At 42.6% G+C, this 26,008-nt stretch overlaps 3 protein-coding genes and 1 long non-coding RNA gene across 11 annotated transcripts; 2 read left to right on the top strand and 2 right to left on the bottom strand.

The window, feature by feature from the left end:
- Nucleotides 1-827: 827 nt before the first annotated feature.
- On the bottom strand, nucleotides 828-4,901 carry C18H7orf25 (chromosome 18 C7orf25 homolog). 4 transcript variants are annotated; one of them, XM_038562650.1, is made up of 2 exons: nucleotides 4,766-4,901; nucleotides 828-2,994 (listed from the first exon to the last, which is right to left on the bottom strand). In XM_038562650.1, the coding sequence occupies exon 2, from the start codon at nucleotides 2,971-2,973 to the stop codon at nucleotides 1,708-1,710; it is 1,266 nt and encodes a 421-aa protein (XP_038418578.1). In that variant the 5' UTR covers nucleotides 2,974-2,994; nucleotides 4,766-4,901; the 3' UTR covers nucleotides 828-1,707. The 4 variants fall into 4 exon arrangements, with proteins under 4 accessions (XP_038418578.1, XP_038418575.1, XP_038418577.1 ...); XM_038562647.1 differs by lacking the exon at nucleotides 4,766-4,901 and adding an exon at nucleotides 4,324-4,470; XM_038562649.1 differs by lacking the exon at nucleotides 4,766-4,901 and adding an exon at nucleotides 3,640-3,766.
- On the top strand, nucleotides 3,713-12,980 carry LOC102152203. 5 transcript variants are annotated; one of them, XR_005373062.1, is made up of 4 exons: nucleotides 3,713-3,734; nucleotides 5,648-5,738; nucleotides 7,902-8,088; nucleotides 11,629-12,980. It is a non-coding gene; the product is annotated as an uncharacterized LOC102152203 (long non-coding RNA). The 5 variants fall into 5 exon arrangements; XR_005373058.1 differs by lacking the exon at nucleotides 3,713-3,734 and adding an exon at nucleotides 4,678-4,873; XR_005373060.1 differs by lacking the exon at nucleotides 3,713-3,734 and adding an exon at nucleotides 4,692-4,807.
- PSMA2 (proteasome 20S subunit alpha 2) lies at nucleotides 8,900-19,504 on the bottom strand. The gene is made up of 8 exons (XM_038562651.1): nucleotides 19,420-19,504; nucleotides 15,350-15,426; nucleotides 14,523-14,655; nucleotides 12,976-13,098; nucleotides 12,173-12,254; nucleotides 10,609-10,682; nucleotides 9,275-9,332; nucleotides 8,900-9,187 (listed from the first exon to the last, which is right to left on the bottom strand). The coding sequence occupies exons 1-8, from the start codon at nucleotides 19,458-19,460 to the stop codon at nucleotides 9,071-9,073; spliced, it is 705 nt and encodes a 234-aa protein (XP_038418579.1). The 5' UTR covers nucleotides 19,461-19,504; the 3' UTR covers nucleotides 8,900-9,070.
- Nucleotides 19,505-19,673: 169 nt separating this feature from the next.
- On the top strand, nucleotides 19,674-25,079 carry MRPL32 (mitochondrial ribosomal protein L32). Its single transcript, XM_038562652.1, has 3 exons — nucleotides 19,674-19,838; nucleotides 21,928-22,109; nucleotides 24,540-25,079. Exons 1-3 carry the CDS (start codon nucleotides 19,709-19,711, stop codon nucleotides 24,792-24,794), a joined length of 567 nt encoding a protein of 188 aa, XP_038418580.1. The 5' UTR covers nucleotides 19,674-19,708; the 3' UTR covers nucleotides 24,795-25,079.
- Nucleotides 25,080-26,008: the final 929 nt, after the last annotated feature.

Raw genomic sequence — 26,008 nt, 5'->3', positions numbered from 1 at the left:
TTATTGATTATATTGTTAGGAACTGTAATCACTGAATGTCTAGAAAAGGAAAATGATCATGGGAGAACCACAGCCATGGCCACTTCAGAAATGTTTCCTCAAAGAGCACTGTGGTTGTACACATTCTAGTTGGCAAAGATTCAAGTCCTTTGATATTAATTCATAGTGGAAAGGGATAGAAATCTACCTTCTGTTACTCCTTGAAAGCTCAGCCTTTTGTACTGTGCCTGGTGCATGACAACACTCAATAAACTAATTACACTTCAATTGTTCAACTCCATTTCAGACTAACAATTCCTTAGAGCAAAGACCAATTATTCATTTTCTTTCAGATCAAACTATTATAATGCTCAGTACCAAGCACCTTAGTACCTTAATAGCTGCTCCAAGAGGTCCAAGCCCAATTTTAACAGTGTAAAATTTCCATTGCAATACAAGGTATACTAAATTGGAATCCCAATCACAGCCTTTTCCCCCAGGATTTGTGTTCTGAGCTAGTAATGCAATCTCTCCCAAGAGAAACATCCCCAAGTTTACTTTTTCATTTCATTTCAGTGCTCATGGACATTCTATAATCAATTCTACCCCTTCCTCGACCCTCCCCACCCAACACTGTGGCTGGAAACTGAGTTCCCTTCTCACAAAATAGCAAAGTTGGCACCAAAGAGGTCAGGCTGTGGCAATGTGTTCTGATACTGGCTCCTATACTTGGCTTTGCATTAATACTTAAGCTCTAGGACTAAATGTCCCAATTTTTAAAATACGGTCAATACATATCTACTTTGCTAATCTATTTTGTTTTGTTGCAAATAAAGCACCTAGGGCAATGTGGACTTAAAAAAAATTTATTTTTAATTACAACTTGTCATGCAACAGGCATGGAATCTCCCCTACCACCGTTTCACAAGAGTGAAGTAATGCAGTTGTCACTTGCACTTGCAAAACAAAGAGTAAAGGCAGTATTTATAAGTCAAATACTTGCAGTATGGGAACTATTTGTACTTAAACGTAAAATTTGAATTCTTTTAAAATTGTTTTTATGATTCTTTTACAATTTATTCAAATTAACATTTTACATTAAATGTCCCAGTTTTATAGTAGTGGGACTATCTTTTCACAAAGGTGTATCCATAGGTTCATGGGACTCACAAGACCAGTATTCACTTTATTTTCTTCTGTTATTGTACTCTTTGTAAATGCACCAACAAGTGTATGCCTGACACATAGCAATCAAGGAAGTTTTTCATTAATAGCCAAAACCTTATAATCTAAAATTAATTATCAACTATTACTTCCCAGCCTCGACCAACTGATGAACCAATATAACGAAAAACAAGCTTCAGTTTTCTCCAGATATTTAATGTGAGACGCGGTGTAGCCCTATTCCAAGAAATGCTGATTACCACTAGGGGGTTGTTGCCCTTACTGAGTCAAATAAAAGTACTGCAATACAGCTAAAAGCTTTATATAGATGTATTTCTGTTCTTAATTGCTATAATGTAGACACTTTGATAAATAAGCTTGCCTCTTGTGCTTTTTCTACTTTAGATTATATATTTTAGAGATGACACACAATCCACTCCACTGGTTTAAGAGCTTTAAGTATTATTTTTACTATAGACCTTTTCTTCCTCCCCATTTAAAGACGGGAAGACCCAGCCTTTGGTATAAATAACTTATTTCCATGACAATAGTTAAAGGCTATCATTAGTGTTCATTGTCAGTTGTGTAGTCTTTTGGTAAGGGGGTGGCTAGAGCCTCTTTGCTTTCAGTAAGTGCTCTGGGCTGATGGATAAACACACTAAATTTAACACCCTGGTTGTTGGCAGCTCTGACAAAACCACTATTGGCAGTCATTGTGATGGCTTTTAGAGTGTCTCCTGTCCCAAAAATGGTTAATGAGCGGCTATTGATTTTTGAACTGGCCACTAGTCTCAAGGCACGCTCAGAAGGCTGGTCTGGCACCACATTAATCTGCTTAATTAGCATAGTGGCCCTCTCTCTCTCCCCGGGTCCTCCTAAGGTATCTAGAATAGACTGAAAGTCCTTGACAGCAGATTCACAAGCAAACAACTCCTTGTCCTTCATAAATGCCTCCAGCTGCGGCAAAACCTGCTCTTTCCTCTCTTGCTCTGCTTGTTCAGTAAGCACTTTCTCTTTGAAGATAAAGTGGCAGCCTCCATAGCTAAGGGCAGATACATATGTAATTAAAGTAGTAATGTCCAGATTGACTCTTTTGCACACATCGACCTTAATTTCTGTTGGAAATGCAACACTTGCTAGAATATTTTCTCGGTCCACTCTGGTCACCTGCAAAAGTTCTGGGCCTTCGTCATCCGACTCGCTCTCACTGGGCTGGAGCTCCTCAGGGTGATCTAACAGAGAGTTAACCGCTACTATGTCTCCTCTCACAGATATGCCCATTTCTTTGAGCTTCTCTGCCATGGGGCTGGAGACACTGTTGTAAAATGCAAAGATGATGTGAGGATTGCTATACTGCACCGGCTGCTGGTGACTGGCCTGGAGGAAGTCTTCAGCCTGTTCAATGACACTTTTGTCGCCATACTGGCCCCTGCCCAGCCAAATGTTGTGGAGAGCTTCTGCCTTTCGGCCAATGGCCTTCACCCACGTATGACCACCATTTGCGACGACATCCACGACGAGGGTCTGCTTCTCTCCCAAGGAATCTGTGTAGCCGAAGACGTGAAGGACACTAACAACTTCTTCCAAGTTTTCTGCTGATTCCACAATGGCTCGTAGGTGTGTTAGATTGGTGCTCTGTAAATGGGATTCCTTAATAGCTACTTTCCCAGCTTCCACTTTCTGTAAGAATTTCAATTCTGCCTTCAATTTGCTGCACAGCTTTGCACCACCTTCGATGCCGCCTTTTCTTGATCTAGAAAGGGACTCTGCTCTCTTGATCAGTTCCTTGGCAATGGCGATTCGTTCACAGAGCATGGAGTGTGCAGACATGCTGACAGCATTATTCCTTTCCTATGAGAAGAAAAGAAACAAGGGAAATCGAAACAGTCCCAACAATTAGGGCAATGGACTCCTCACTGAAGATTATAAAACTTCCATCTAGCAACGGGTCTGAGTCTATGAACCTAGACTTCTGCACGACGGCTTCTGGAGTGACTCCCTCCTCTGACAACAGGACAGGGTAACTCCTCTACTCCTGAACTCTTTTTTTCCGGTATGCGGGGTTCTGACACACTTTTTAGAGCTTTATTTCTTCCCTTTGAAAGTCCTGTTCAACGCGTTCCAGTCCGAATAAACCGCGGGAGTTTATGTCATAGGCAATCTACGACACGAGGGCTTCCCTCAGCAGCAGCTTTACTGTTTGCTGGTAGAGCAATTTTAATAAAAAGGCTTGGAAAGTGAAGAGAACGTGATTACATTACAACATGCACACGGCTAGCTGGTCAGCAAACTGTCCAAACCAGAATCGGGGACCACGGGGACCAGTCGAAGCCCTCCCGACCGTGTCCTCGTCTCCTCCTGCGGGAGCGGGTCCCCTGGCCCAACGGCCTCGCGCTGCCCACGGGCACTCGGTACCCCGGTGTCCCGCCCCCCCCCCCCCAGGGAACCCGCTCCACGTCCCCCTGGGACGCCTGCAAGACCGAGGGCCCCGCCCACCTCGGCTCCCGCCCAAGGGCAGGAAGAGCCCGAGGACTGGCTGCAGCCCACCGGCCAGGCCAACGCCAGGGAGCGGACACCCGGAGGAGGAGGAGGTCGGCGGGGCCTTCCTGGAGGGGGGCTTGGAAGGAGAGGGGAGGAGGGGGGAGGGAGGAGGGGGGGAGAGGACAGGGAGGGGGAGGAGGACGGGAAGGGGAGGAGGGAGGGGAGGGGAGGGAGGAGGGGGAGGACGAGGGGAGGGGGAGCAGGACGGGAGGGGGGACAGGGGGAGGGGAGGGGGAAGAAGGAAGGACTGAGGGAGGACAAGGAGAGGCGGAGCAGGACGGGGGCGGGCGGAGGGGAGGACAGGGGGAGGGCCCCCTCCCTCGCGGTCCCCCCTCACGGGCCCCATGGCGGCCCCCCCACGTCCCCCCTCGCGGCCCCCGCCCAGCCCCCCCACCCCCTCGCGACCCCCCCACCCCCCCCCCGCGGCCCCCCACGTTCCCCCCTCGCGGCCAGCCTCCCCCCCATCCCTGCCCCCCCACCCCCTCGGCCCCTCGCGGCCCCCGCCCGGCCAGGCCGGCCCACCCCCGCCGGGCCTCGGAAGGGGCGCCGCGGCCCGCTCCCTCCCTCCCTCCGCCTCGCCTCCCCGGCGCCTCCCCGGCTCCTCCCCGGCTCCTCCCCGGCTCCTCCCGGGCTCCTCACCGGCAGCGCCGGGACCGCGAGCGCGAGCAGGCAGGCACGAGGCACGTGCGCGCGAGGCCGGGACCCGCCGGGAAGCCCCGCCGGGAGACCCCACCCCGCTCCGGCCGCCGCGCCGCTCAGCCCGCGCGAACGCCGCCGCCGCCGCCGCCGCCGGAGCCTCCTGCGTCACGTGGCCCGGCGCCGGGTGACGCCGAATCCGCGAGTCCCCGGCGGCTGCGTGGCCTCCCGAGCGTGGCTGACGCTAACGCGGCCGCCATGTTTGTTGAGGGCAGGCGGCTCCGCCCCCTCCCGCCGCGGGCTGAGGCTGCGGTTTCGCGGCCGCCCCGCCGGGGGGAGGAGCGCAGCCGAAGCTCGCGGACCGCGGGGCGGGCTGACCCCGCGCCCTCGGGGCACAGGTCGTGCGGTTTGGTGGACCCCGTCCCGGGAGCGCCCGGCCACCTACTTCCGCTGTCGAGCTTACACCCCTGCCGAATGGCAGGCAGGGGTCGGTCCTGCAAAAATGTTGGGCTCGTTTTAATAGAAGAGGAAACAGGCAGAAAGCTCGTCTGAGGTCTCCGGGCGGTTAGGGCGGTTAGGTGCTAGAGCGGGGACTCGGGATTCCAAGCCAGCACTTCCTCCTGCACAATTCTGGGCTCTTCCCACAAAGTGGGAGGAGACCAGACCTGCGCTGCCTTTCTGATAAGGACAAGGGAAGGGAGAAGCTTGTATTAGCCTAGTAGGCGGATTGTAAAAACTGAAAGGGACTGCAAATTAACAATCCTGCGTGTCCCTGCTTCCAAACCTTACTTGACCGCTTTAGGAAAGGAAACGGAAGAAACTCGCAAAAACAAATGACTGCACGTGAGCTGTCAACACATTTTTGTTAGACAAAGAGCAATAGTAACACTTACTGGATAGTTATCGTATGGCAGGCGTTATTCTAAGTGCTTTTCACATAGGGACTTATTTAATCCTCTTCACAAAGATCTATTTTAAAGCTAAGTCCACCAAACTCCAGGCAGTGTCTCTGTAAATGGAGGAGCTCGCACCACCATGGAGTGAAGTATCTGCAGCAAGTGACTCACAAAGCAGAACCCAGAAAGGCTTTAGAACTGCAGGTGCCTAGAAGGTAGATGGGGGGCAAGCAGTGAGGCAGGAGTGAAAATGGGCACTGCTTACAGGTCTGCTTACAAGAACAAACACCTGGGTCCTCCCTCAGGTTCAGTGCAGCTGGGCGGTTAGCCATCCTTCCCCTGGCAGAAGCCTGGAGTTTACCATGCTGAAGGCAGGGAGTCAGAGGGGCTCTGGACACATTAATAATGACAGTTTTCTGTGCCCCTCCCAGAAACTCCTCTCCCCAAACCTGATTTTTCTCTGGAGAACTGAGCAAATGAAAGACCAGAGAGAAATGGCTTATAGCAGCATCCCCACAGTAGGTAGGTTTGGGGCTCACAAACATGGCACTTCCAAACATTTTTGTTTGGAATTTGAAGTAAACCAGAAAGCAGAACAAAATGGTTCTTACAAGTATTCCATAACTAGCATCCTCAGATAAAAGGTATATCATTCATGAAACATGAGGACTTTAAGAGGAGGTAACAGTGTAAGAAAGTTTTTCAAAATTAAAAATGATATCCCCAATTTTAATGTATCAATAAGAGTAGAAAAGGGTGGGTAAGACTGCACTAGAATGTACAATAAAGACAGGTGAAAAAAAAAAAAAAAAAGACAGGTGAAAAATAGAGCAAAAAAGGAAATTTCTCAAACACTAGGAAATTTACCAAAACAAAGAGCTTGGTTTCTACAGTGGACAAGCCTACTGTATGCTCAGCACAATGTTACGAAACCCATAGGATGACACGTCACCGAAATTTCAGAATGCTGCAGATAAAAGGTCCTAAGAACTTCAGAGGGGGAAAATAAGTTATAAAGAACTTGGCACAAATACACAACTGCATTAGGTTTCTCATCAGCAACACTGGAATCTAGGAGTAATGCCTGCAAAACGTGGAGATCATTTCTAACCTAGAATTTTTAAACCCAGCTAATTAGGAGAGAATATAGTTTCAAACCAGTAACTAGCCTGGATTAAAGAGAATGAGGGTTCCAAGAGAGAAATTTCTGGAGGTGTTTGGAGAGGAGGGGGGTGCTAGAGGATTAGGGAGAGAACAGTTAGGATCACTTGATGTGATATACTGAGGAAAACAGTATGCAAAAGATTTTACAGTCCTTTTGGGGAAATCTGAGATTTGGTGACTGCTACACAGAATACAAAAAAGTGAGGCAATTATCACCTCCAGGAAAATTATTCAGGAAGTGTAATCACGGTGTACTTACCTAGCCATAATAAAAACTTCTAAACTCAACATTGTGATCTAATTAAAGTGAGGCAGAGAGAAAGCGGGGGGTAGGAAGTTGTGAGTTCTAAATTCTCATCTTGCAGAATATAAAATTTACGTATTGGCTAACCTTCAGGAATCCAAAGAGAACCGGATTAAGCCTATTTAAAATATGGAGGAAAATACCTGCTGGAATACATAAAAAGTTAAAAGTCATGAAATTCAGGGGCATGGCCTTTAATGAGGTGTTAGAATTATCCAACTTTTTCAAATATGCTCACGCTTAGGAAGCTATCGTTCACTTGGGTGTTGAAAAAGAAGTGAGGTTAAGGACTGAGGTGGTGCTTTGGGTCCATAAACATGACTGAACAGATGAAAACTCCTTTGATCCTTATCACCCACAGCCCAGTGAACCAGCACTCAATAATTATAAAGATCAGTATTATTCCCCTTCCTTATTCCCCCTTTCCAGCTCCCTCCTGCCCCTACATGTGAATTTTAAACATATTCCATGTTTCATAACTAAATAATTATTTTGCAAGCTTAAAATTCGCAGTTTAGTGAGGAACTAGAAAAGAAAGGACAGAACAAATGGGGGCAAAATTCTTAAGAGTGGGAAGATACAAAACAAATGAAGAACAGAGAGAGGCTATGAACATTAGGAACACTGTGGTGATTAAGGAGACTGAAGCAGCCCAACTGCACAAGCTAGAATGACTGAGGAGTTGAACATTCAGGGATGCAGGGGGATCACAAGACCAAAGAACGGAGTTCCCCAAGAACTGGGATAGAAAGGAAGGGCTTAAATTTAGAGTCAATGAAAAGAAATCAACTGAGAAAAAGGTAGAAGTGTTCTAGGCAGCTTCAATTGAATGAGGCTTTGCGTTTAATGGAGCAAGAGCCAGAGAACAGAACATGGACAGACATAGATCTGCTTCAGTGAATTCTTCCTCCCTTTATTCTGTGGACTTTTTCTGTTAGTCCCCAGTAGGAAATCTACATGTCCTTAACGTGCCTGCCTTCTCTTTCCCTTTCTTGGCACTCTTCTGGTTTTTGAATAGAGATTTAAAAACAAAGTCAAAGACAGCTCAACCTTACAGAGTACTTGGCCATGAACCCTACAGGCCTTTCATTTGCATCATCAATTTTGTCCTTAGAAAACCCTCTGAGATAATTACTTTGTATGGTCATTCAGCCAGTAAGTGGAAGAGTTAAGACCTGACCCAAAAGCCATTCCTTTTTACTATGTTCTCCTTCTAGTGTGCCAGAGTCTTAATAGACCAAGAGCCTATAGGAGAGATGAGATAGGGCCTTCAAGAAAAACATTTTGACATCAAAGATCAAATTGCCATCTCCCATAATAATGCTGCTGTCACCTGTACTAAGTAAGATAAGGAGGCTTCGTGACAGTAAGGAGAATTGGGAATCCTGACCAAAATCCTCCAAGGTAAGTAAGACTTTTCTCCTACACTCAGCTAAATCTTAAAACTTTTTGAGCCACATTCAAATCATGGAACTGCCTACTTTATGTTTGTTGGTAAGAAATGATGATATTCATAAACTCTGTTCCGTGGACCGGACTTATAACTTATCCTAAAATGCCTTTTAAAAAAAAACTTAAGCAGTATGTCTTCACGTATAATGAAAACAGAGTTCACATTATTTGCCTGCTTGTATGGGCCTTAATTTGCAGTAAAGGTTCTGATTACACTGTGGTTACATGAATGAGGGAGAGCCTTAAGCCATGGTTTTGATGTTTAAGTATTAGGATTTTATTTCCAGCACTTAACGTTCATCCTTGGGTGTAAGAAGTCTAGTAGAATCTGAGGGGCTCTTTTTAAATATTTACCTACTTGCGATGGAGAAACCAACGTGAACCAATACACCATTTTTTATTTACTTACATCACGGATCTCCCATAGGAAACCCTTCAGCCTAGCACCCTTCACAGCTCTAGTGCAGTCCTGGGGTTTCACTGATCCACATCTAACGATGCCTACAAAACACCTATGCTATCTGTCTTATCTCATGAATCTTAGAGCTTCTCTCAGCTCTAAATGCAATGATGTTTACTAAAATCAGCATTCTGCTTTACTGACTGAAAATATCTGACAGTAAAGAATGTAACAAGACTTGACTGAACCAAAATTGCATGAAGAATGAGTTCACCCTTCTGCTCTGCAGTGTAGTTTCCAGAAGTCAACTGTGATAAAAAGCAGGAAATCACTATTTTAAAATTTTACTAACTCCTAAAAAGCTAGAAGTTGGATTTAACAGTTTATTATGATTTATAAGTATCATTTTAAAAACATCAGTCCATTAAACCATGTAGAAATAAGTATGCAAAAAGTCTGCAAAACAAAACATACTTTAAACATGTTTAGGTAGAGGGATTATCTGAAATTCCAGATTTTTCAGTCACTTGGTTATTATGCTATGGCAGCCAAGTAATCCTTAACTTCAGTCGGAGTGAGCCTTCTGAATCCAGCTTCATTGCAGATTCCAACCTCTATGTTGTCTTCTGTCATTTGCCCTTCAAAGCTTTCCTATTGAAGAGAGAGGGCAAAAGGTCAGTTTTCCAAGCACTTCATTATAAACTCATTGTAAGTCCCATTGTTAGAAACTGTGCTAACCTTTAGGGTTAATATGGCTGTGTGAATGGCATCTTCAAGTTCCAGGTCTTCATTATATCTAAAGAATTTTTTTGAAAAAACAAAAAACAAAAAACAGAAAAACAATGATTTATGGCACAATTTACTTTTTTTATGATTATTTCAACCTGACAGCAGCAGCATAAGAATTCTTAAAAATCTAAAACACTCCTAAAAATAAGCTACAGATTAATTCTTTTAGTCCATTCACTGAAATAAGCTGTCCCCAAATAAGAAACTGACAATTATTTGACATGCATTCCTATCATGAAGCTTGTAACCATAACAGGAGTATAAATATTTTAATGTAATCAGAATGTGGTGGCAATATGGTAATTGTTTTAAATAAAGAAATCAGACCTTTGCTAAAATTTCTTTTATTTTTTTCTTAGAAATGTTTAAAGGCTCACTATTAAGGTGCTTTAAAAAAAGATTTTAGAATTATTTAAATTTACCAATTAACCTCAGGTTTAAGATTTTTAGTAATTTTTTTTCCTTAAAGGTTTTATTCATTTATTTGAGAGAAAGAGACAGAGATACTGAGATAAAGCATAAGTAGGGAAGAGAGGAAGAAGCAGGCTCCCCACTGAGCAGGAAGCCTGCCATGGGGCTCGATCCCAGGACCCCGAGATTATGACCTGAGCCGAAGGCAAATGCTTAACCAACTGAGCCCCCCACGTGCCCCAATTTTTAGTAATCTCAACATTATGTGAAAAATGTACTGAGAAGGTTCATCTGTGGGTTACAGGCAATTACAAACTTCTGCCATTCGAAATGTAGACATGCTTTGGGCTACTAATGCTGAGTCTGAATACAGCTGGAAGGAAGAGCAATTTGTTGTGCTAGGGTAGTGACAGCGGAGTTTTACATAATTCCTCACTATTTCTCAAGCACATACATCATATATTTAATCTACCATGAATACCAGGTATTTGGCTTCACAATTATTTTCTATAATTGCTATACTGTAAACTGTTATCACTTAACTCACTTAAACTTTCCTCCCACATTCTTTACTCCAAATCTTTTTAGATTATAGGAGGAGAAACAAAGTCAAAATAGAAACAACATTTAGGAAACAACTGTAAGAATGAAGAAAATTTCTTAAAAAATATATAATATTACCACTTAATATATTGAAGACCAGGGAGCCAAGGTGGAGAGAAGTTTTTGTTTATTTATAACCACACTATACAAATGAGTGTTTGAATATAAAGTAAAAAAAAAATCTGTTTATCAGATTCATGATATTAATTATTTAAAGAGAATTGAGAACCATAAAGTAAGCTTGCTCAATCTAGTTACCGTAAGCCTACCTTTTCTCAAGGAAAGTCTTCCCATTCACATAGTTCTTTCCCATTGCTGTGGCTTTCCAGGCAAAGTAAGCTCCCTAATCAGGAAGAGAAGACAACCATAAAACCATATTTTAAATCCTTAATCTAATTATAGCACCCTGCCATTTCTTTTTTTGTTCTATAAATTTGTATCTGACTTCTAAGTTCACAGAATATTTAGTGGAATGCAATGGATAATGTCAGAAAATAGGCTATTTTTAGAAAAGGAAAGTAACAAAGAGACATGAAGAAACTTCTGGAGGTTATGGAGGAACTTCAGTTATTTTGATTGTATTCAGGTATTTACACCTATCAAAACTCATCAAATTGTACACTCTGTATATGTGTAATTTATGGTACAATTTATGTGAAAAAGTCAGTTAAAGGAACAGGTTAACCTAAGGCAAATAAGCAAAAGTATTATTTCAGCTTACTAGGATGGTTGAAGGACTCTAATAAAAGTCTGATGAAAAACGGTGAGCAAGTCTTTATTATTGCTGGATAAATTAAAAAGAGGGCATTTCGTTAAAAATATTTCATAGTTTTGATATTTTGTAATCTAACGTTAAATGCAAACAGCAATTTATTTTATATAACATGGCCTAATCTACTGAAAAAATACATACACGCAAACACACAAGAAAAATACTGAAAGAAATATATCAAACATACTTTAAAAGAAATAACCGCCTTTTAGATAGAACGGAGGGAGAGGGCAAAAAAAAGAATCCTGGACCCCAGGGATGGTGCCTTCTGTTACCCCACTGGAAAGGAAGGGAAGAGGGTTTGTCATTTAGCTTCAGCAGCTCAGAAATGGGTAACAGACACTGTTACCTCCCAAAATGCTGCTCTCATTTAAGTAACAAACAACCAAAATATTTTTCTTTTCTTTTCCAGGCTACAAGGTTAGAGTGTAAGACTGACTCAGAGTGAACTTGCAGTTATTTCATGATCCACAAATTCTAAAAATTCCATTCCTAATCATGAAATTTTTTCTTCCAGTTTTCCTCATAGCAAATAGGATACTTTTGGAGCAGGAGTAGCATCTACGAACACCTTCTAACTCAGATACCTATCTTTTGCCTTAGAGGAGACAGACTCACCCACTTTGCAAAACATTGGCTTCAAGAGTTACATCTGTGTGTGTGTGCAGGAAGAGACATTGAAGTCAGCCCCAGGATTAAACAGATGGCAAGGAGTACAGCACTGTCCTCCAGACACAAAGCTTTCACCACATTTGTCAAAGTAACAAAATTCCACCGATTTAAAGAGATTTGATAACTATTTCAACAAATCATTCAAGTATGTGAAGTTAATGGATAAGAGAAAGCACCAGAACTGAGGGCAGAACTAGTGTACCCTTTTCATCAGAAGACTGAATTACCAACATTTTAAATATGGAAATGAATATACACTACTCCATAGTTCTAAAGTCCCAATGAATATGAAAAAAGGACGTACTGCTAAATTTTAAACTTTGTGGTCGTTTTTATTAGATGTGCAGAGTATTTTAACAAATCCCTCCAATATGTCTGATGATACTTACAGATGGATCTGACTGAAATAAATACGGTCGCCCCTCATTCCAACCACAAATTAGTAGGGAAACTCCAAATGGACGAACACCACTAAAGAAAAGAAAACATGAAATTATGGTGTGAAGTCAACCTAAGGATTTACTAATCCTCTTAAGTATTAATAAAGCAAATCATCAGGTAGAATGAATTAGACTTGGAAGTTCCTTAAAAAGTATTTCCTACCTTTCTGAACAAATCAATTCAAAATGAATTCTCTTTATGGTGCTAAGGAACATTAGTCAAATCATTTTGGTAAATGGAGGAACACAAATATTGGGGTTAGTTAAGTATGGAGTTAACATTCTGTGTCTTAACAGAATGACAACTTTCAACAAATGCAGCTTTTCCACTTGCTTTACGTATCAGCAACTCCCTTTATCCTACCTCATCCACATGTAGCCCAGATTCCAGAAAATTAAAAGAATATAGATGTGTCAGAGAGCTATTGCTTTCTTCATGTGCTTATAATCATTCTGGTTGGAAAGATAAATTTGGAAGCAGGAATAACTGCCTTCCCATAATTAAGTGTTTCAATCCCTGGGCTAAAGGACTTTATCTAGAAGCTGCCTTCTGCTATTGTGTTGACAGCAAGAAACCACTCTACTTTTTTCATTAAGAAAATATTCTAGATCCAACTGAGATTAGATATATTCATCAGAGTGATTTTCTTTACTTATTAAATAGAGCTAAGTCCTCTTTTTAAATATATTCACTCTTCTAAAACAGTTTCTTTTCTCTAATTCATGACACATTTCAAATAAAATCAACTTACCCTGACTGAGTGTATTCTTGCATCACTGAAGCTACTCTCTGTACCAGCTGAGCTGTGGGAATGGGTTCTTGGTAAACGAGATAGTATTGCTGAGCAAGTTTTCGAGCTCTGTGCACGAGCACTCTAACAGACAAGGAAGAAATAAGATTTCATTAAAACCTCTATACTTGGCTACCTAATGACTCTTCTCTTATAGGCATATACCTGCAGCACAAGTCTTACATGTATCTATGTAATGGGAACGATCAGCTCAAAGCTAGTCTTGCTCTGACATCTGATTCCAGTTAACAAGAAAACATCACAGCAACACAGAGGAGCTGAGCCATAGGAAATGGGACAGGGATAAGGCAAAAGGAAGAAAACTAAGGACAACGGGTACCAGGCAGCTCAGGAATAGATTTAGTGTACACAATGGGAACTTTCCCTTCCTCCATGGCTTCTACCCCGTTTCCCAAGGGTAGTCATCCTGTTTTGCTATCTCAGTCAAGCCAAAACAAATGCCCATATGACGGTGCACGTATGTATGTGTAAACACACACACACACACACACACACACACACACACACACACCTGGACGTCCCACAACCCACAACCTGGGACGTATGTTTCTCACTCTGCTTCAATCCTTTCCACAGTCTGCACTTCAAAAGAGTACCTTTCAGATATTAAGGAACGGCCAGAAACTATTCATAAGTTTAAAAATTTCATTAAAAAATATTACTACTCCACATAGTAATCAACTACATTAGCAAGACAAATAGGATGTACCTTTACCCACTCCTGTACTGCGGACATGACCCATGGACATTACCCGTCTGTAAGATTCCCGTCCTCTCAGTGTATTCCATCAGTACGCTGTGGTATCCCTTCCACACAATAGCAACAGCATCTACTGTAGTGAAGCCTGACCACATTCAAGCAATACTATTGCTTTTTCTGACTCATTAAAGTGAAAATTTGGTTCTACCTGTGTTGTTTCCAAAAAATCAGGAATGAAGTGATAATACTCCTTTTACTTGTTAAATGACAAACATAGAAAGCTGCCAATCTCTTTCAACTTGCTGGTGCCCTGACATAAAGGCCCTGATGTTTCGTTTCAGTGGCCTTTGTAAATTCTGTTCCTTTGCTAAGAACAAAAATAAATATAATGGGGTTACCTCTGAATGGTAATGCTTTCTTTTGCTCCTGTTAACTTTTTTAAAAATATAGTTTATTATAAACTTGTATTGCTTTTGTTTTTAAAATGCATTAGAGCACAGCACAGCCTTTGGATGATAGAAGAGGGGTTGTGATCACTAAACAGAGGTTAAGAGAAGTACTGATCTCCTCTTTTATCACAGTGCGGCACTGAGTTATCCTTAAAGCAACCCTTAGTGTATTCCTTGCACACAAGCTAAATTCGGTTGCTAACGATGCTGCTGTTGGTAAACAAAGTACAAAAATAAAGAGTTGGGAGATTAAAGGAAAAACATCCCTGATTTTTCTCCTCAAAGTACAAATCATAAACAGTTCATAAAGTGGTGAAAAAAAAATAGTATAAAAGTACCTGTAATCTGGGCCCATGCCACTATACACCAGGCCTATGTGCTTGGTAATTGGTTCCACTTTGTGGACACTTCGCTCATCATACAGAATGGATTTCTGTTTCTTCTCAGTTGCTAATACCACACCATTTGCGGCTTAAAAAAAAAAAAAAAAAGTGCTAAACGTTTAATCACTTAAAGACCCTGCTTCCACAGTTTTCTAATTACGGATGCAATTCACCCAAACCTCTTTATTTCCTCTTATTTATAAAACCTAAGAAATGGTAAATCCATTTTCCCCTTACTGGTCATCTATATTGTGCTAAGGAATCCTTGTAGCTAAATGCATTACCTAACATCTCTTAAAGTATTCCAGGACATCTAGGAGTCCATGTGTTTTAAAAGACTTCTGCCTATTTGGCTATTGTTCTTATAATCTGAAATTTAATGATACAGACTTCAAAAAGGGTATCTTTAGATTAAGTTTTATAATTAACATTTTCTGTTATATAAAGGATAAAAACTGCCAGAGAATAATGATGTATATATCAGTGGAAATACAAAAGAATATTCAGTTCTCTCAATATTCAGAAAGACTGTTGGTTATTATAACTAAGAGATAAAGGAGCTATGTTTATTTTGAAAAAAATTAATCATCTTCTTAGACTTATTACTTAGGCTTCTTAGGCTTATTACTTTCTTTAAACTTCAAAATACTATAAATCAACAGAAAGAACTGTTAAAAATTATGCTCCCCCAGCTATTTATTTGTATTAATTACTCATTAATTCCAAAAGAACTTTAGGATAACTGTTAACAGGCCTCTGAAATAAATGAAGCATTTAATTACCTTTAATTCCAACTGAAGGGGCTCCTCCAGCTACAGCAGCCAATGCATATTCAATCTGGACAAGTTTACCAGATGGGCTTAAAAAGAAACAAAGGCATTTGCTAAATCCACGTATTTTCAAATATGTATAATAGAAATATTTCTTAGAGCAGACACATAGGTCAAATCCATTAACCAGATACCAAGGAATAACTGGGCTTTCACATATTGTTGCTGTACAGAAATGGAGTTTACCAGGCAGTTTGAACACATAGTGAAGCATGTTATCTTTCCTTTTTTCCCACTTCTCTGCTTCCTAAGGCAGCAGCATCATTACCGTTGCCTTTTACCACATCACAACCAGTGACTTCAGGCAAGTTATTTAACCCCACTGTGTCTCAGTTTTCACATCCATAAAATGGGGGATAGTATAGTACTATCAAAAAATTGTTGTGAAGATGAAATAAAGTGATGTCTTTTGTTCCTGGCACAAAATTAGCAGTCAGTAAATACTAAATGGTAATGTTATTAAGACACGTACCTGTTAAATACCAAACAACAGCATATGTTTTGTATGGGTGGAGTTACACATTTTAGAAAGTAGGCATGGCCGGAGAGGTAAGACCTACTTATCACCCAGGACAAAACATTTTCTACAGAAAGCTATGAGCTGGTGATACTTAACATAGCAGATTGCATGGATTTCATAGCCAAATACTAGCCCTGAAATGGCTTTTAAAATCATACTTTGTTTCACCAGTTGTTGAATTAAAATCAAACGTCACAGACTTAATTTTATAGATAAAGTTTTTGAGTGAAAGTAATTTGTCTAAAGTGACCTAGCTTGCTTCATAGCTCCGTGTACTAGTGAAAATATAACCTTGAGTTTCAGAAGGTCATTCATTTCATCTTCATAAAATTATTGGAAACTCTGTCACTCAAGCCTCAACTCTGTTCCAGACACACAGACCACTCTCAGAATTCAAAAACCCCTTTGACAGGTTAACACTTCTGTCTGTAATGCAATTCACTCTTGTCAGGGGAGCTCTCTCCTGGTCATCCTTCACTCTTGCGCAGAAACTTCACGTTCTTAGAGAAGCCGTCCTGACCATTCAGAATAGACTGAATTCCATACTTGCTCTCTGGCTAAGACTTATCAAGCTTCCATTATTCTCCACAGAGCGTGAGGAACAGTGACTGGTCAGTCCTCTAGCATATAACCTAGTGCCAGGGGTCACAATCATCTGGCTGACAGAAACACAACTAGACCTACTTATGGAATAAGCCTAGGTGTGGCAGTCTAACGAGTCTTAAATGACAAAATTTGTTAACTTGAGTGAAATAACATCAATAGGTCTTTAAATTTTTAAAATTAAGCTGTACATGTTTTCCTGTTATTAGTCACTATTTCAACAATTGTATCGTGACTCACTGGATCCATGCAGCTTTCAATTATTGTTCAACATCTAGCTCAAATATTCCTGGGGAACATTTTAAGGGCTCAGGTAAGCTTTAATATACCTCCTCTCCGTTCGCACAATCACCTGCATACACATCTACCACTGCATCTTCCTATATGACAGCTCACCAGTCTGTGAGCTCACAGAGCAATCAACCAACCATCTTTGTAGTTACGCCAGCAGCTCATTCAAGTACCGGCATCCCTATCTGGGATACTTGATACAGCCTTCTAACTAGTTTTCCTCTATTCCACCCCCACTTCACTCCCCCCAGCCAAAGCTACATTGTACCATATCTCCTTTCACTTAAATCCTGTAATAACTTCCTGGTTCACTTAAAATACAAACTTCTTATTCTGGCCTACGGGCTCTGCAAGAGTGGCCCTACCCGCACTGACTCCTTGCTCACTATGCTTCAGGATTTTTACATAATCCTCTTTTCTCTGTCCACCAGTCTCTCTACCCCTAAGTCTTCAAATAGTTGGCTTTTTTTTTTCCACCTTCTAGTCTCAAAATTCACCTCCAAGCATTGGCTTTTCCTGACTATCCAATCTAAAGTTATATTTCTTCTTTTTACTCTTTTAATAAAAATTCCTGAGTAAGAGTAAATTCCTGAAAACTTTTTTTTCAGAATGAATTAGTAGACACCAATTTGTTCACTCATTCATTGTTAATATCCTCAACTGAACGTAATCCATAACAACACTTTTTCATCCTAGAATATAATATAGCGCCTTTCATTAATAGTTTAGTTCTGATCACCAACAGGCTAGAAACAAAATTTTTGAATCTAAAACAGACTGAACCAAGGCAGCCCCGGTGGGGTGGCGGTTTAGCGCCACCTGCAGCCGGGGGTGTGATCCTGGAGACACGGGATGGAGTCCCATGGGGCTCCCTGCGTGGATCCTGCTTCTCTCTCTGTCTGTGTCTCTGCCACTCTCTCTCTCTGTGTCTCTATGAATAAATAAAATCTTTAAATATACATATACATAAATGAAACCGACTGAACCATTATGTTAAAAAAACAAATTTAATACATTATTACAGATGGATTCAGTCCCTGATGCTATTTTATGTGTCCGCTTCACGTATTCTAAAGAAAGGATTTATGCTTTCTTCAAGATAAAGAACCACGTTTGCTTTTTCCAGAAGTATGAAGTGATTATTTAGCAACTCTTATTCTCTACCATTGTGTATCATTACAGACAAAGGTTTAAAAAAAAAAGCCCTCATTTATTATTGAAAACTGCCAAGTGTAAGGAGAGTATTTTAAGAAGACACATGTGGTGATAATAGTGTATTAATCTTGTCATTGTAAAGAACTCAGGGGGGCAGCCCGGAGGGGCTCAGAGGTTGAGCGTCTGCTTTCAGCCCAGGGCGTGACTGCGGGGTCCCAGGATCTAGTCCCACGTTGGGCTCCCCATGTCGGGCTCCCCGCATGGAGCCTGCTTCTCCCTCTGCCTGTGTCTCTGCTTCTCTCTCTGTCTCTCATGAATGAATGAATGAATGAATGAATGAGTAAATAAATAAATATCTTAAAAAAAAAGAAAACTCAGTTTCTATAAATAAATATCTTAAAAAAAAAAAAGAAAGAAAACTCAGTTTCAACGTGAACTCAGCTGCTCATCTAGGACCTTGGACGAGCTATGTAATAATGCGTTCGACCTGTGGGTTAGTTCACCCGTAATTCGCTGAAATAACGTTCACATCCCACAGGGTAGTAGAAGACATGGGCAGGTTAAGTCGCACCCGCCCCGCAAGAACTCAACAAGTCGGATCCCGCTTAGCCTTCGGCTGTCAGAGAGAAGAACTACCCGTCAACCCAACAGGAGACTTCGGATCTGTAAGGAAAGCGGTCCAACTGAAGCATCACCAGGTCGATGTGTTAAAAACCCTTCACTCGTGGGTTTCCTTACATTGGGAACAGGAGTCCATCTCAACTGTGCAGTTCGAAAAAAACATACTTCTCGGCCCACTGTTCTGAAATAAGGAAAAGCCTGCGACCTTCTGTAAAGTGAACATACCCCTCGCCGTCCCCTCCCCCCCCCCAAAGGCCAAGCGGCCCAGGGGTCGGGGCCCGGACACCAGGGGCGACGGGATGAGCGCGCTCGTCTTCAGTCCTTAAACTTCTACTGGCGGGGGTGGGGGGAGCCCGAAGCGGGAAGAGGCTTCGAAGCGCCAGAGGCTGGGGGCTCACCCCAAACTGCAACGAGGAGATTCCCCGAATGGAAAGAGGGGCCCGGGGCGCTTGGCCAAGGTCCCGAGCTCCATCCAGAAGCCCCCCCGCCAGGCCTACTCGGCTTAGGGAGGCGATCCTGAGTTCCCAACGGGACACGCGGAGGCAGCCGCCCCCGCAAAGTGCCTTATTCTCTGCTCCCCGGAGCGAGAGTAAACCCTTGGTGTTGGCCTTCCCCGCCGCGGCCCCAAGGTCTCCCCGGCTTCCCGGCGCCGCTGCTCCCAGGCCGCGGGCGGGCCACGCAAATGACTTTGCAAAGTCGCATTTCCGTCCCTATTTCCTACTGCAATGCGCCCGGGAAGCATCAAGCCCGAGGCTAGAACGGAAAAACACCGGGCAAGGGGGGAGCTCCTACAACCCCGGCCCCACGGAGGACCCGGGGGCTCCTTCCATACCTGAATGTAGTCAGCGAAAAGCTGTAACCGCGCTCCGCCATCTTTGCCTGGAGTGCCAGAGCACAGCCGCACACATGCGCACTGGAGCCGCTTGCTTCCCATTTCCCCGCCCCGCTCCTCCCGTTCTCTCTCTCTGATTGGAGGAGAGTCAAGAGCCGCTCCAGGGACATGCTGGGAGTTGTAGTTCCAGCCGTCAAGTTGGCCGACTCTGCGCCTGTGCGCATGCTCGAGGCTGGGAGCGGGGGGGCGGCCCCAGCAGCCCGGTGGGCGTGGTCTCCGGGCCGGAAAGATGGCGTCGCCCATGCTGGTGCTTGTGGTCCCGCGGTGGCCGGCGGCCCGGGGGCTGCTCAGGAACGGTTGGGAGCTGCTACTGCGGACGCTTCAGCAGAGCCGGCCAGGCCTCCCCGGGCCTCCGTGGGGTACGTAAGAGAGGCCGCGGAGGGGGAGGAATGGGAGGAGGGGGCTCCGGGCAGCCTGGCGGACGCGGCGTATAACCGCGGGAGGGGACGTCCCCAGGCCGGACTCCCCACCTGAGACTACAAGCAGCTGGTTTGGCCACCCCCCGCCCCCAACCCTAAAAACAGAAAAAGCCCTCTGCGTGGCCCAGTGCACGCACAGAGCGTAGCTGAAGCAGGGCGCCTGGGTGGCTGGGTCCGGCCAGCGTCTGCCTCGGGCTCAGGTCGTGGGGTCGCGCCCCCGGGGTCGTGGGGTCGTGCGGTCGGGCCCCGCCGCGGGCTCGCTCTCGCTCTCGCTCTCGCTCCCGCTCCCTCCATCTCACCATCTCCCCATCTCAGGCAAATAAAGTCCTGCATTAAAAAACAGAGAGAGAATGTAACCCAAGCCTATCAATTCAGAGTATAGGGTCGCCGCGCACTCTCTGATTTTTTTAAAAAATATTTTTATTTAAGTTTTTTTTAAAAGATTTTATTTATTTATTCAAGAGAGACACAGACACAGGCAGAGGGAGAAGCAGGCTCCATGCAGGGAGCCCGACGTGGGACTTGATCCTGCGACCTCGGGGGTCGACCTGGGCTGAAGGTGGCACTAAACCGCTGGCCCACCCGGGCTGCCCCCATTCTACCCTGTGTGTTGTTTTCTTTTGTGCTGGTGGAGGGGAGGGAGGGGAGGGGGCGGGGAGGGGAGGGGAGGGGAGGGCTGGGTAGTGGGGGAGGTGAGGGGAGGGGGGGGAGCTGGTGCGGTTTTTAGGGGGGGATGGAAGGCCCTTCCCTTCCTTCCCTTCCCTTCCCTCCCTCCCCTTCCTTTCCTCCCCTTCTTTTCTTTCTTTCTTTTCTTTCTTTTCTTTTTTTTTAAATTTATTTATTCATGAGAGAGAGAGAGAGGCAGAGACACAGGCAGAGGGAGAAGCAGGCTCCATGCAGGGAGCCCGACGTGGGACTCGATCAGGGACCCCAGGATCACACCGTGGGCGGAAGGCAGGCGCCAAACCACTGAGCCACCCACCCAGAGATCCCCTTTACCCTTATTTCCAAGGTATCCTGAACATAACACCGAGGGAGTGTGAATGGAGAGCCCATGATATGCCAAAGTGCTTCCTGGGAAATCTCCACACCATCCTGTTAGGAAGCACCACTTTTGGGCCGAAGGAGGAGGCTCATGAAGGTCCCCAAGGTCACACAGGCCAGCGGATGGGGCCCGTGCTGTTAACCACTTAGCTAGGCTTAGCAGTTATTTTTAACAGGTGAATTGGAAAGGAATACCGGTTGCTAACTGGTAGCTTTGTGGATCTTTAAGAGTTCCTAAAGGATTCCAGGTCTGAGGAAGAACAAGGAAAGGATAAAAGGTCTTTGATTTTATAGACAATTTAGAAAAAAAACTGAAACTGATAACTCATATAAGTAAATATTATGCAGAGTGGTGAGCCAGTCCCTTTCTTCAGGGAACCGACAGTAATAGAATAATAATATTCTATTATTCTAAATGGAACATTATTCTTAATAGAATTATTATTCTTAATAGAATAATATTCTATTCTTCTTCATAAGAAGAGCTAAGTGACTTAAAGGGCCTACCCACTGTATGACAAAGGAACCAGCTCAGTTGGAATATAATAAAAAGGGGCCAGGAGGCAGTTGTCTGAGGCCAGGGTGGAAATACATTTTGGAAATCGCAAGCTTAGATTTCCTTGTAAGGTAAATAGGAACTGCCTACCGAGTAGAACGTGGACAGTTTGAGTGGTTTATTCATGTTTACTACTAAACCCCTGGGGTCTGTATTTCAGAAGGTAAGAAACTTGGTAAAATTTCAGAGATTCATTTCAGCCAGTGCCCCTAAGAAAAAAGTCGATTCGCGTTGTTTAATATTGCTTTCTGTATGAGTTTTAGTGTATGTTAGTAGCTAAGGCTTCTGTCAAATGTCTGTTGAGTGTAATGTTATGAATTTTACATATGTCTGTTGCTGTATCACTGTTGATTGTTAAGGAGAATGATAGATGTAGAGTCATTTAGAAACTAGAAATCCATCCGATATTTCCATGTTATGTTTTTGTAGGACCCGCATTAGCAGTCCAAGGTCCGGCTGTATTTACAGAACCGGCACATGACACCAGTGGAAGTAAGGAGATTTCCAGCCTTTTGGATAGTATCTTCTGGATGGCAGCTCCAAAGAACAGGCGCAGCATTGAAGTTAACCGCTGTAGGAGAAGAAACCCACAGAAGCTTATTAAAGTTAAGGTAATACATTGATTTTTGTGGGTGTGCTTTCTCTCTTATCCATCGCTGCATCTCTTTGTACTTACGTAGCCTATGAGTAAATCATTCTTAGAGCTTCTGTGTGTACTTTCCTCTGGCCTAAATAAGAGCATTTTCATTGTCTATGTTTATATGCCTGCTGTCCTATAGCCTAAATATTAGGACCACAGTCAAGGAGAGAGTTTGGAGTCTGGACAGAGGATTAGGTTGTGAATAACCCATGTGACGTGTGTTATGAGCTGGTGTTTTGGAGTCATATATGGGTAAACATCTTAATAATGGCAGAGCCTAAAATTGTTATTTTTTTTTTAAGATTTTTATTTATTTATTCATGAGAGACACAGAGAGAGAGAGGCAGAGACAGGTAGAGGGAGAAGCAGGCTCCATGCAAGGAGCCTGATGCAAGACTTGATCCTGGGACTTCAGGATCACGCTCTGAGCTGCCCTGAGCTGAAGGCAGACGCCCAACCACTTAGCCACCCAGGCATCCTTAGAGCCTAAAATTAAAGTCAGAACAGCGGTAGGTATTATGGATCTCAAGTTTTACTAACTGTTACATATTTATTATGTTCTTCACTGTGACAAAATACTGTGAAAGAAAATCCTTAGGTAGGTAATAAAAATAGCTAACATCATTTAAGTGCTTGTGACGTATCTAAGCGCTTTATACCTCACCAGATCCTCAAAACAGCCTTCCAAAGTACATATAGCTCTGCTGATTTTTAGGATGAAGAAACTATGGCAAAAAGAATTTGGCTGTAGTCACAAACAACTAAGTGGCAGAGCCAGGATGTGAAGCTAGGCAGTCTGATTCTTGAACTTAACATTTTTCTCTTAGAACTTTCTGGTGTGTTCCTGTCCTCAGACAATTCCAGATCTCCACACCCATTCTCCCTCTCTCCCTGCCCCATGGATATACTCTTCAGTGATCTAATAAACAGAAATTATAGTGTTTATTACCTTTCATTTGTTAACTTATGGCTTTCACAGCCATGATTTGAGTTACTTTTTGCCCCATGACACTCCGCAGCAGCAGCACAGTGTAGATGAAGCTCAAGAACAGAGAACTGACTTCATAAACTTCCAGCATTTCAGTATTAAACCTCACCCTTAGAACTTAAGCCAAAAAGTACTACTGAGTCACATTTGGAACTCGACTTAAAGTCTGGAACTGAAAAGTTTGTCATTAAAATAATAATATATGCAATTTGGTTGAGAGAATTTATGATTTTAGGAATGAGAGCTTATACCAATCTGTTTCATGATTCCCTTCACTGCATTTATTCTGAGGGAAAAGAACGGTACCCTGTGGATTCATTTTCTTCACTGAATTGTTTCTGGCCACACATAGTATATTAATGCTAGTGCTTTAATGAGGAGGAGAGCACTAACTGTGGGTATGGCTCCCATACTTCCAATTAGACCTGGGGTCGAAATTGGGGAGGCATGTCATTTGTGAGATTTTTTTTTCCTCCTTTCAGAAAATGAAATTCTTTTTTGTCATTGCCTCACAAAGGTTTGTATGTTAATCTTAAGAAGTGTTTGGACTTTCTTTGATGTTCCTATTTACAATATTTTCTTTTCTACTTTAAATCTACTTTTAGAACATACTGAAAAGATTTCTTTAAAGGTTGCAACTGTCCTATTAAAGTTGGGTAGATGTGTGTAAAAACTCATTCTCAAATTGTAGCATATTTAAGGGATTTTTACATTAAGGAGTAATCGGTATTCATTCATAAAAAGAAAAAAGACACCATGTAACAACTATTAATACATATATTATACTACACCATAGGCTTCATACAGGAATTTAAGTTACAGTGATGAATTAGGGGCAGCCAACTGTAATGTTTGTCACCTTGTTTTCCCCAGGGGTAGATTGAAGGAAAAAGGGAGTTCCCTTTCCCTGGTCTCTTACTAATTTGCTAACTATATAGATTGCCCCATTGTGTTGAAGGACTCCCTATTAGATGTTTAGTATTTGAAGGTGGGGAAATAGAGTATCATTTTACATAATATGATTGCTGTATTTAAGTAAAAATGTACCAAGTTCATAGTTGGTAGAGCTGAGTTCTATCCCACTTTTTCTATTAATTCAAACTTGTTTGTCCTCAGTTCCCTTATTAAAATGACATTGAGGGGCACCTGGGTGGTTCAGTTGGTTGGGTGTGCAACTCTTGATCTCATCTCAGGTCTTGATCTCAGCACCATGAGTTGAAACCCCATGTTGGGCTCTGTGCTGGGCCTGGAACCTGCTTAAAAATAAAGTAAGGTTGAACTAGATGGCATATGACCTTATGCAACATGAGCAGCCCAAGAAAGTTCAAGTGTAAGCATGATTCCTGTGCATGGTCACATGTGCATTATTTTGCTTGTTAAAATATGTTTTCGTTGTTTTTTGTTTTTTTAAAGAACAATATTGACGTTTGTCCTGAATGTGGTCACCTGAAACTGAAACATGTCCTTTGCGGCTTTTGCTATGAGAAGGTGTGCAAGGAGACTGCAGAAATCAGAAGACAGATAGGGAAACAAGAAGGGGGCCCTTTCAAGGCTCCTCCCGTGGAGACTGTGGTGCTGTACACAGGAGAGGCACCGTCTATACAAGATCAGGGTAAGAGAATCATTGAACGAGACAGGAAGCGACCATCCTGGTTCACCCAGAATTAAGACCAAAGAGGTTTGAAGAGGATAACTTCATATAAAACATTTGTCCTGAAAGGGAGGAAAGATTTTTATTCTCTTGTTGGTTTTGTGCTTGTTTTTAAATCATCAATCTAGTTTAAAACATCTCTCGAAGCAGTTAGTTTTGTTTGGGTAATTTGAAGAATAAACCAGGAGTAAACTCTGAAAATAATGGTTTATACAGAGACACAACAGAGTAATATGTTTCTGTTATACTGAATATAAAATTTCCAGTACAGAAAATAAATGATTTAAAATTCATAATAAGAATTACGTGTTTTGGTTCTGATTTTGTCTGCCAGTGATTTTTCTTACACAAAAATACACAGATACTTTCATTTAAGTAACACTTAGAAGTAGGTTATTATTTGAATTATAGTTTTTTCTTTTTTTTTTTTTTTAAGATGGTGGTTGTGGCAGTAAGAGGACGGTTGTGTTGTGTTCTGTTCAGTTTTGTTTTAGCAAGTTAAAATTGCCTTTGGTAGAATTCGCTTTATATGGGCTGTATTACTGTTAATTTACTTAGAAATAGCTCTTCACATTTTACACTAAATCAAAATGACATTCAGAATTCATTAGATGGCTCATGGGATTTGTATTTTATAGTTTGGGAAGAGGTTTTTAAAAGGAAATGTGAGTAAATTCACTAGTATACAGAACATGTATTACGAATGTTGTGTGTTTCATTTTTCTTCTAGTTTATCCTTTTAGTTTGTTTTTTATTTTATTATTTTTATAATTTACTATAAAGCGATGCCCTTTTTAACTTAACGTAATTCATTTAAAATTTCCCTCTCTCTACCCCATTCTTGTATTTATCCGGAAGCGAAAGTTTGCTATTTTATGTTTCCTGCCTCATTGGGGGTGGGGAGGGAGGTGAGAGAAGTTATTAAAGCACACTGAGAGGCGCCACTGGGTGGCGCAGTCAATTAAGCATCAGACTCTTGGTTTTGACTCCGGTCATGATCTCAGGGTTCTGAGATGAGCCCTGCTCTGTGCTCAGTGGGGCATCCTTAAGAGCCCCTCCTGCCCCTTTCCCCATTTGTGCGCATGCTGGCTCTCTTGAATCTTTAAAACACACACACACACACACACACACACATACACACACTGAGTTTTGTAAGTAAGGGACTTACAGTTAAATGGAAAATCAGTAGGTAAAATAATATAAAGCCTAAAGATATATTTAAATAAAACAC

Source organism: Canis lupus, chromosome 18 (assembly GCF_011100685.1).
Source record: "Canis lupus familiaris isolate Mischka breed German Shepherd chromosome 18, alternate assembly UU_Cfam_GSD_1.0, whole genome shotgun sequence".
Lineage (NCBI taxonomy): Eukaryota > Metazoa > Chordata > Mammalia > Carnivora > Canidae > Canis > Canis lupus.
The sequence above is the reverse complement of the archived record's forward strand: the minus strand, read 5'-3'. Positions and strand labels throughout refer to the sequence as shown.